At 46.7% G+C, this 11,476-nt stretch overlaps 1 protein-coding gene across 2 annotated transcripts in view; it reads right to left on the bottom strand.

The window, feature by feature from the left end:
* LOC138797583 (zinc finger protein 414-like) overlaps positions 1-6,241 on the bottom strand; it is an 84,141-nt gene extending 77,900 nt beyond the window's left edge. Inside the window, exon 1 of one of the 2 annotated variants that reach the window (XR_011363953.1) lies at positions 6,062-6,241. Coding sequence is in view for 1 of the 2 variants with exons in the window: in XM_069977925.1 (XP_069834026.1) it covers positions 6,062-6,064 (3 nt within the window). In the remaining variant the exon portion in view is untranslated. The remainder of the gene's footprint in view (positions 1-6,061) is intronic. The other variant, XM_069977925.1, reaches the window with a different exon arrangement.
* Positions 6,242-11,476: the final 5,235 nt, after the last annotated feature.

Genomic DNA, 11,476 nt, shown 5'->3' on the forward strand with positions numbered 1-11,476 from the left:
AGGTATTTATTATTTGTGGGACTCTGATCGCCATTACTTTTTACAGTAATGGCGGTCGGTGCCGTCCTCGGACAGCACCGACCCCCATTTTTTTCCGGGTCATCGGGTCTGAATTGATCAGCCTATAGCGGCGATCGTAAGCACGGGGGGTGGTTAACACCCCCCGTGCTGTGAAGCTAAGATGGCCTGCTATGATTTATAGCAGGCCATCTTCCCCGACCGCTGTGTGTGAACACACAGCGATCGGGGAAACATCGGGCGTACCTATACGCCCGTTTGCGTTAAAGCCCACCCTGCGGGGGCGTATGGGTACGCCCGATGTCGTTAAGGGGTTTTAATTTTTTACAGGCCATCAGATACAATATGTTATACATGTTACATATCGTTTTAATCGTAACGACTTGTGGAATATATATAACAAGTCAGTTTTACCCCAGGGCGAACGGCGTACAAACACATATCCACTAAAAACACAAAATGTGTTGTTTTTTTTTTTAATTTCACCACACATTGAATTTTTTCCTGCTTTTGCAGTGTACTTTATGCAAAAATTCAGCCTGTCATTGCAAAGTACAATTAGTGGCGCAAAAAATAAGGGCTCATGAGGGTTTCTAGGTGAAAAAAATGCAACTGCTATGGCCTTTTATGCACAAGGAGGAAAAAACGAAAACGCAAAAATCTAAATTGCCCGGTCCTTAAGGGATTAAGGACCTTCAATGATGTCATTGCTTAACCCCTTGCCCAAAATGACCTTCCAGGAACGTCATGTAAAGCATGTAGTTCCTGCAACATGAGGTTCCTGGAACGTCATGCTGTCCCTAGCAGCGATCGGGCAGTGGGAGGAAGCTATCTCACACAGCCTCCTCCCGCTGCTACTGCCAGGAGGGGAGCCGCGCTTCCCCCTGGGCAGTTAACCCCATAAGCGCCGCGAGCCGCAGCATCTATGGGAATTCTGGAGGGAGAATCCCCCCCCCCAACTGCTTGTACTGTCGGATAGCTCCTTTTAATCCAAGATCTGTCCTTGGGCCCATTGGGCAGGTGATGCAGTTATTGTTCTATAAAGCAACTTTTACACTTGCAGCCCTGTGCCAAACTGGCGTGGCCTAGAGTGTCTGCTCTAGGCCTGCACTGACTCACCGTCCCTTTTCACCATTAGGAATGCCCCTGGGCACAACTTCTCCCAATCATCACTTGTCTGAACACTGCACATGTGTTGGATTATTAAAGCTTATGTGCAGTGTTCAGACAAGTGGTGATGAGGAGAAATCCTGCCTGGGGCATTCCTAATAGTGAAGGGGGTAGGGAGGACGGACAGAGAGGCGATGCAGGCACAGGGCATGGGTACTCTAGGCCAGTGCTTCTCAACTCCAGTCCTCAGGCCTCACCAACAGGTCATGTTTTGAGGATTTCCTTAGTATTTCACAGGTGATATAATTATACTCAGTGCATCAGGTATTATCACAGGAATTCTTTGTATGGGATATCCTCAAAACATGACCTGTTGGTGAGGCCTGAGGACTGGATTTGAGAAGCACTGCTTTAGGCCATGCCAATTTAACCCCTTAACGACATCGGGCGTAAATTTACGCCCTGATGCCGGTAAGGACGTTCAGAGTGGGGCCGCGCGGCGACCCCACTCTGAACCGCGGCGGTCCCGGGTGCCGCTTGTAGCCCGGGACCGTGCCCGCTAATACAGTAATCAGATGCAGCTGTCAAACATGACAGCTGCATCCGATTACCGGATTCAGCCGTTCCCTGGTGTCTAGTGGCGGAGATCGCTCCCCCGGGATGTTATCCCGGAGGAGCGATCTCCGTAACTGAAGCCGGCCGGGGACCGCTCCAAGATGGCGCCGTCCCCGGCTCGGCACTCGTTTACTTCCGGCTGCAGCAGCCGGAAGTAAACGAGTGCCTATCTCATGGATCTCTGCAGCATATCTTTGCTGCAAAAATCTCTATGAGAGATCAGATCACTTATACTAGAAGTCCCCCAGGGGGCTTCTAGTATAAGTGTTAAAGTAAAAAAAAAAGTGTTGTTAATAGTAAAAAGCCCTCTCCCCTAATAAAAGTCTGAATCACCCCCCTTTTCCCAGGTTATAAATAAAAGTAAATAAATAAATAAACAAACATGTTTGCTATCGCCGCGTGCGTAATCGCCCAAACTATTAATTAATCACACTCCTGATCTCGCACGGTAAACGGCGTCAGCGCAAAAAAATCCCAAAGTGCAAAATTGCGCATTTTTGGTCGCATCAAATCCAGAAAAATTGTTATAAAAAGCGATCAAAAAGTCATATATGCGCAATCAAGGTACCGATAGAAAGAACACATCATGGCGCAAAAAATGACACCTCACACAGCCCCATAGACCAAAGGATAAAAGCGCTATAAGCCTGGGAATGGAGTGATTTTAAGTGACGTATATTTGTTGACAATGGTTTAAATTTTTTACAGGCCATCAGATACAATATAAGTTATACATGTTACATATCGTTGTAATCGTAACGACTTGAGGAACATACATAACAAGTCAGTTTTACCCCAGGGCGAATGGCGTAAAAACACATTTCCCCCAAATAAACAAAATGCTTTTTTTTTTTTCAATTTCACCACACTTTGAATTTTTTTCTGGTTTCGCAGTGTACTTTATGCAAAAATTCAGCCTGTCATTGCAAAGTACAATTAGTGACACAAAAACTAAGGGCTCATGTGGGTTTCTAGGTGGAAAAATGCAAGTGCTATGGCCTTTTAAGCACAAGGAGGAAAAAACTAAAACGCAAAAAGAGCCGGGGGGTGATCCGGGTCTTCTTCCTCCTCAGGGTCTTCATGGAAAGTGAATGGGAGAGAAAAGGCTGCTGAAGTGCGGAATTGTCTGATCTATTAAAATCAGGGCTATGGAGTTGGTAAGCCGCAGCTCCAACTCAAACTCCGACTTCTGAATTTTATCAGGACCAACTCCTGCTCCTTCATAAATGGCCAGTCATATACCAGGGGAGTTATTTATCACACTGGCTCAGCAGCTTCTTGCTTATGTCCTACATGATCCTGGGGCGACTTCTGAGTGAATAAGGAAAGATATAAAGCAGCTTCTCCTTTGTGTGCAGTGGATGCAGCCAGTCTCCAGCCTCCATGTCCTGAACAACTCACAACTAGACTAGATGGAGCAGGTGGTCTTTTCCTGCTGACAATCTTCTATGTTTCTAACTAATATTCATCATACACAAAAAGATACACTGCTAACAATGCCAGATACGTGTGATATAGAGGGGTCACACATAGTGATATAGAGGGGTCACAGGGATGGATAAATAGGACATCTTTATTATGAATCAACCACCCCCTGTCCCCCCTGGATTTTGCCCAGAATACCCTTTTAATTTCTGCCTCTCTCACTCACACACACACACACACACACACACAACCTGCTGCAGCCATGGCACACACAGCCTGCTGCAGCCATAGTAATCACACACACACACAACCTGCTGCAGCCATAACATACACGCACATATACAGCCTGCTGCAGCCATAGCATACACACACACACACACACACACACACAGCCATAGAACACTGAAGAAAAACAAAATCTTTTCCCAGAGAGAAAACACCACACTGAGGACAGAAGTTACTGCTGCACTACTTATGTCTGCTCCTCCTCTATATTACACAGGATATCTTCATATTACACTGCTGCTCATATACAATCATCCAGCATCCAGGAAGATAACAGCACAGATCTCCCCACACACAATGGACTCTTCCAGCTCAGAAACAAACTGCCAAATAGTGACCAACAACTTTTCCCCGACCACCCTTATCTAATAGGCCCAGTGTCCTATTAGAATGTTGCTCATATTGATGAGCAAAACTTACAAAGTCCATATCAAAACTCAATTCTAAATTTTTTTAAGATTTTTTTTTTTAAAGCTGGATTTGGTACACTTTTTACGACTCCACAGCCCTGATTAAAATATAAAGTGATTCATCCTGCACAGTGACTAAAAAAAAAACAAAACAGAATTTAGTTTTTTTGGTCTCAGATAAATTGAGGCTGGGTTCACACTACGTATATTTCAGTTAGTATTGTGGTCCTCATATTGCAACCAAAACCAGGAGTGGATTGAAAACACAGAAAGGCTCTGTTCACACAATGTTGAAATTGAGTGGATGGCCGTCATATAACAGTAAATAACTGCCATTATTTTAATATAACAGCCGTTGTTTTAAAATAACAGCAAATATTTGCCATTAAATGGCGGCCATCAACTCAATTTCAACATTGTGTGAACAGAGCCTTTCTGTGTTTTCAATCCACTACTGGTTTTGGTTGCAATATGAGGACCACAATACTGACTGAAATATACGTAGTGTGAACCCAGCCTTAAAATGTAACTTTCTTGCTAGTGGCAGGATACGCTGTTAAAATCCTATTGCCAGCATGTCTGTTGAGGCATGTGCCGAGGACGGAATTCATCCGGCAGCGCTGTTGACTGTTTACACTCAAAATACTTTCAATGAATTCCATCCTTGGTGCACGCCTGAACAGACATGCTAACAGTAGGATTTTAACCCCACATTCTGCAGCCAACAGGGAATGATAGTTACTAGTTAAATAAAATAAAAAAAATCAAATAGCCCATACTATACCAAAATGTTGATTTTTATCAAATCGTGAATTACATTTTTTTAGCCCCGCCCATATGTCTGCTGGGGTCATCCCACGACCTCTCCGGTGGGTTCCTGTGGCATCTCTGAGTTCCCCAGTATTCTCCTGCAGCCTCTATGCAAACCCCCCCACCACCATGTCCTCCTGCAGCCTCTATGCGCTTACCCGCTACTTCTGAGATGTGCTAGTCTCGCGAGGGACAACCTGCTCAGCCAGTCACTGACTGAGACAGGACAGCATCATGTCCAGTGACTGGCTGAGCAGGCTGTCCCTGGTGAGACCATTTCATCAAGAGAAGATGATGCCAGACACCAAAGGGGGGCAGTGAGGATGCACACTCCATTACAACGGCATTCTCTGTGGTTCCCGCTCTCCTGAGGAGATGTAGCACACTCAATTACACTGGGTATTCTCTATGGTTCCTGTTCCCCTGAGGAGGTGCAGCACACTCCATTACACTGGGTATTCTCTATGGACACTGCTCCCCTGAAGAGGTGCAGCACGCACCATTACACTGGGTATTCTCTATGGACACTGATCCCCTGAGGAGGTGCAGCACGCACCATTACACTGGGTATTCTCTATGGTTCCTGTTCCCCTGAGGAGGTGCAGCACACTCCATTACACTGGGAATTCTCTATGGACACTGATCCCCTGAGGAGGTGCAGCACGCACCATTACACTGGGTATTCTCTATGGTTCCTGTTCCCCTGAGGAGGTGCAGCACGCACCATTACACTGGGTATTCTCTATGGTTCCTATTCCCCTGAGGAGGTGCAGCACACTCCATTACACTGGGTATTCTCTATGGACACTGATCCCCTGAGGAGGTGCAGCACGCACCATTACACTGGGTATTCTCTATGGTTCCTGTTCCCCTGAGGAGGTGCAGCACGCACCATTACACTGGGTATTCTCTATGGTTCCTGTTTCCCTGAGGAGGTGCAGCACACTCCATTACACTGGGTATTCTCTATGGTTCCTGTTCCCCTGAGGAGGTGCAGCACTCTCCATTACACTGGGTATTCTCTATGGTTCCTGTTCCCTTGAAGAGGTGCAGCACACTCCATTACACTGGGTATTCTCTATGGTTCCTGTTCCCCTGAGGAGGTGCAGCACTCTCCATTACACTGGGTATTCTCTATGGTTCCTGTTCCCTTGAAGAGGTGCAGCACACTCCATTACACTGGGAATTCTCTATGGTTCCTGTTTCCCTGAGGAGGTGCAGCACACACCATTACACTGGGTATTCTCAATGGACACTGCTACCCTGAGGAGGAACAGCACATTTCATTACAACGGGTATTCACAATGGACACTGCTAATGATTGAGCAGGGCGCACACAAGCACCCGCTCCACCTTGCAGGCACAGCCGCCCAGAACCCGGCACTTACCATTGCTTGTGCTGGCGATGCTTGCTTTTATCAGGGTATACGCTCCTCACAGCTGTGTTAAATCGGCGCCATTTTGGGTGGCTTGATACCGCGAGATCTCTTAAAGCGAGAGTAGGTTTCGAGCGGCTGCTGACGCTACAGGGTGGGGGCCGCCTCATAGCTGTTGCTGGCGCCATACACGACGGACTTTTGTGCACGACCCTGCTTAGCGAGTCATTCCGCCGGTGAACACCAGGCGGCGCCTGTAACCACCTGACTGACCACATAGAGAGCGATAACCAGTGCCCGTCTTCCCCAGCTGAGAGCGGCTGGTCATAAACCACACCTGCTCAGGTTCGCACAGGGGTTGTCTCTGCAGCATGCATGTGCATCACAGGCACCGATATTATCTGCCAATACCTTAATGGTGTGTTTACCACAGAGAGATTTATCTGACAGATTTTTTAAGTCAAAGGGCCCTATTCCACCGGACGATTATCGTTCAGATTATCGTTAAATCGTTCGAATCTAAACGATAATCATTCGGTTGAAATGCAGTTAACGATTAACGACCGAACGAGAAATCGTTGATCGCTTTATAAAGGCCCTATTCCACGGAATGATTATCGTTCGTATTCGGCCGATATCGGCCACTACGGACGATAATCGTCCCGTGGAATAGAGTGCAACGATCAGCCGACATCGTTCATGTCGGCTGATCGTTGCAGTCGCTTGTTTTTCAACATGTTGAAAAACAAGCGACTGATATAGCAGCGATCTGCTGCTGTAGCTCCGCTGAATAGGAGCGTCGGCAGCAGACGCTGCTATATCCTATGGGCTGCCCGGACGATCAGCGATCCCCCGGGCAGCCCCCCCCCCCCCCGCAGCTCCCCGCTGCCCCCTCCCGCACTTAACCACTCACTGCAGCCGCGTTGAATAGCGGCGGCAGTGAGCGGGGAACGAGGAGCAAACGAGCGCTGAGAGCGCTCGTTTGCTCCTCTTAACGAACGGTGTAATAGGCCCATAAGACCTGGACCTATTTTTATCGTTGCTCGTTCGCAAAACGTTTGCACATCGTTCGCATTGAATAAGACATCGTTCGGTCGTTCGCAATAGATACGAACGCAATAGTGAATAAATAGCGAAGAAAAAACAATCGCAATTACGATCATAAGTAACAATTATCCTTCCATGGAAATGAGTGAACGTTTTCAGGTCTTTCGCAATAGTGGTCGTTTGAGATCGTTAATCGTTAACGATTATGCAAACGATAATCTTCCTGTGGAATAGGGCCCAAAGCCAGGAATGGATTTGAAAAGAGGATAGATCCCAGTCTTTCCTTTATGACCTGATCCCTGTTTATAGTCCTGTTCCTGGCTTTGGCTTCAAAGATCTGTCAGATAAATCTGGCCTGCTGCATGCAAGCACGTGGAAACTTTCCAGATGGATTACTGTCAGTATTACATGTATGTTTAACCCCTTAAGGACTGAGAAAATTTCCATTTTTGCGCTTTCGTTTTTTTTCTCCTTGTACTTAAAAGGCACTTGCATATTTTCACCTAGAGACCCACATGAGCCCTTATTTTTTGCGCCACTAATTGTACTCTGCAATGGCAGGCTTAATGTTTGCATAAAGTATGCTGCGAAACCAGAAAAAAATTATGTGTGGTAAAATTGAAAATAAAACATTGTCTGAAATTTGGGAAAAGGGGGAAGGGGGGTGTTTCCGTCGTTCGCCCTAGGGTAAAACTGATTTATATATGTTCCTCAAGTTAGCACGATTACAACGATATGTAATTTGTGCAACTTTTATTTTATTTGATGTTTTTTAAAAATTAAAACCTTTTAAAAAAAATAAATGTTCCTTAAGGGTACAAACACACACGGCGTATTCGCAGCGAGTTTCTCGCTGCGTATACGCAGTGAAACTCGCTGTGAATCCTGTGCCTGTGTATTCAATGGCAGGCCGCCCCATTAACCGCCTGGCCGCCGGACATTATACATTACCGGGTCCCCGTTCCTGCTTGCTTCGGAGCTCCCGGTGTCTTCACTTCCCGCCCGGCCGATCAGTGTGCTGTGAGCAAGCAGGAGCCAGGATCAGGTAATGTATGCCCGGGCCCCTGCAGCCCCGATCGCCCCCAGCACTGCAGCCCCCGGCCGCACATCGCCCCCGGCCGCACATCGCCCCCAGCCGTACATCGCCTGCAGCCCCAGGTCGCCCAAATGGCCCCGCACAGCCCTGATCAGCCGGCCGCCCCAATGCCCCCCCCCCGCAGGCCCGATCAGCCGGCCGCCCCGATGCCCCCCCGCAGCCCCATCAGCCGGCCGCTCTGATGCCCCCCGCAGCCCGATCAGCCGGCCGCTCCGAACGCCCCCCCCCCCCCCTGTAGCACCGATTGCTGGGCAATCGGGGCTGCGGGGGACGGAAGCGATCAGTGCGGCCGGCTAATCGGAGCTGCGGGCGGGGGGCTGATCGGGACTGCGGGGGCGGCTGGCTGGAGCTTATACTTTACCTGGTCCCCACTCCGGCTTGCTGAAGACACCGGAACCCCCGGAGCAAGCCGAAGCCGGGATCAGGTAAAGTGTATGATCCGGCGGCCGGGGGGTTAACGGGGCGAACTGAAGACAAAATCGCAGCAGGGATCTTCATCCCTGCTGCAATTTTGTCTGCCATTGAATAAACCAGGACAGGATACGCAGCGAGTTTCACTGCGTTTACGCAGCGAGAAACTCGCTGCGTATACGTCCTGTGTGTTTATACCCTTAGGCTATGTTCACACTACGTATATTTCCGGCCGTAGTTTTTACAAGGCCGGAAATGTGCGGCTGAAACTACGGCCGTGGGAAAAAATAGACATGCGGCTGAAAACATACGGTCATTTAGTTGGAAATCTGGTTCAACTAAAAATAACAAATAAAATATTTAGAAAGTGATGCAAACACCTCTGGAATGCATCTGGGAAAGCAGGGAAACAGTTTACAGGAATCGCTATTACCGGGGTTAGCGATCCTCTGCAGTAATGCCGATGCCTCTCATGGTTAATATATTTAATTAATAAAACACATTTTCGTTGTAATAAAGTCCCTTTCGTTGTTCAATAATTAAATTTAAACGAATCCATCATTGTGCAATTAAATATACTGTTAAAATAAATATATATATAAATAAATGTATATTTTTATATATATATATATATATTTATTTTTTTACAGTATATTTAATTGCACAATGATGGATTCGTTTAAATTAAATTATTGAACAACGAAACTGATTTTATTACAACAAAAATGTGTTTTATTAATTAAATATTAATTAGTACCGGAAGCTCCATTAAGCCGTTAATTCATATTCCCGGTAAATAGAGCATTCTGTACTAATCATCACTTTACTTTAATTAAAACATTAAATGTTTCTTCTAATTATGTTATCACAATACCATTATTAGAAGAAACATTTGAATTATATCTGCGCTCAGCTGATTGGCTGATCGGCTGAGCGCACATATAAAGAGCCGGTCCGCAGTACAGTGACTTCATTGTGCTGCGGACCTGCGAAGAGGACACATCGGGACATCGGATGGTGAGTATAAAGCTCTCCCCACCCCCTCCCAGCACTGCACCCCTCCCAGCAAGGAAGGGGGGTCACTTAACCCCTTCCTTGCTGGGATGGGTGCAGTCTGACATCAGTCTGGCCCCCAAGGGGTTAAGGGGGATGCAATACATCCTCCCTTAACCCCTTGGGTGCCAGACTGTAAGCAGCGATCTGTAAAGATGCTGCATACTGTAAGGTGCACAAAACCGCTCACAATGATGGGTGTTGTGCTCCTGTTTGTGTGTGTTTTTTGTGTGTTTCTCCCTTTTTCTTTTTCAGATATCGGTATCCTGTGGATTACGTCAGATTCCATAGACTACGTCGATGACCAGCGGTTGTTTTGTTTTGTTTTTTTAATAAAATGGTCAATGAGGGGTGTGGGGGTGTTTTTTTTTTAAACTCAGTTTTATTAAAAGTGTAGAAAAGAGCAGTACAAAAGAGAAAGAGCACATGTATCGCCAATAGAAGAATAATATGGACAGTTCTAGCATGTTCATTAGGTGGTAAGTATAACAGAAGGCACTGCGTAAAAGCAAATTACAGCCAAAAACAACTCATTACAAACTCACATAACAGAGGTGAATCAATTACATAAACAACATAATTAAGTCCTGTCAGGGGGAGATATTGTCAGGTGGGAATCTTTCCACGCTCCCCATACTTTAGCAAATTTTTTGGGACATTTACGGTGTAAATAAACAATTTTATCATACATCATTACTGTGTTAACCTGTTTTTTCCACATGTGGAGGTTAGGGGGGCGAGGGTCCATCTATCTGATGGCAATGGATTTACGAGCGAGAAACAACGTCTCCCTTAAAAAAGTGCGCTGGTGGGGCGTCCAGACCTCCTCCTCCAACAAGCATATGGGTGTGGGGGTGTTTTTATTTGAATAAAAAAATTTTTTTCACTTGTGTCTTGTCTTTATTTCTATACTTTATAGACTTAGTAGTGGAAGCCGTCTAATAGACAGAATCCATTACTAAGTCGGGGCCTAGTGTTAGCCGGTATAAAATGGCTAACACTAACCCCCCATTATTACCCCAGTACCCAATGCTACCAGTGGTACTGGGAAGAGCCGTGTGCCAGTGGTCCCAGAGCATCAAAATTGGGGCTCCTGGACTGGGGCAGCAGCAGGCTGGTAAGATTTAGGCTGGGGAGGGCCTAAACCAATGGCTCTTTCCAGTACCCCTGGTGGCATTGGGTACTGGGGTAATAATGGGGGGTTAGTGTTAGCCATTTTATACCGGCTAACACTAGGCCCCGACTTAGTAATGGATTCCGTCTATTAGACGGCTTCAATACTAAGCCTATAAAGTATGAATAAAGACAAGACACAAGTGAAATTTTTTTTTTATTCAAATAAAAACACCCCCACACCCCTCATTGACCATTTTATAAAAAAAAAAAAAAAAAAAACCCTGGTCATCGACGTAGTCCATCGAATCCGACAGAATCCACAGGATACCGATATCTGAAAAACAAAAAGGGAGAAACACACAAACAGGAGCACAACACCCATCATTGTGAGCGGTGTTGTGCACCTTACAGTATGCAGCATCTTTACAGATCGCTGCTTACAGTCTGGCACCCAAGGGGTTAAGGGAGGATGTATTGCATCCCCCTTAACCCCTTGGGGGCCAGACTGATGTCAGACTGCACCCATCCCAGCAAGGAAGGGGTTAAGTGACCCCCCTTGCTTGCTGGGAGGGGTGCAGTGCTGGGGAGGGGGTGGGGAGAGCTTTATACTCACCATCCGATGTCCCGATGTGTCCTCTTCGCTGGTCCGCAGCACAATGAAGTCACTGTGCTGCGGACGGCTCTTTATATGTGCGCTCAGTCGA

The sequence above is a fragment of the Dendropsophus ebraccatus genome, chromosome 7 (assembly GCF_027789765.1).
Source record: "Dendropsophus ebraccatus isolate aDenEbr1 chromosome 7, aDenEbr1.pat, whole genome shotgun sequence".
NCBI classification, from domain to species: Eukaryota; Metazoa; Chordata; class Amphibia; order Anura; family Hylidae; genus Dendropsophus; species Dendropsophus ebraccatus.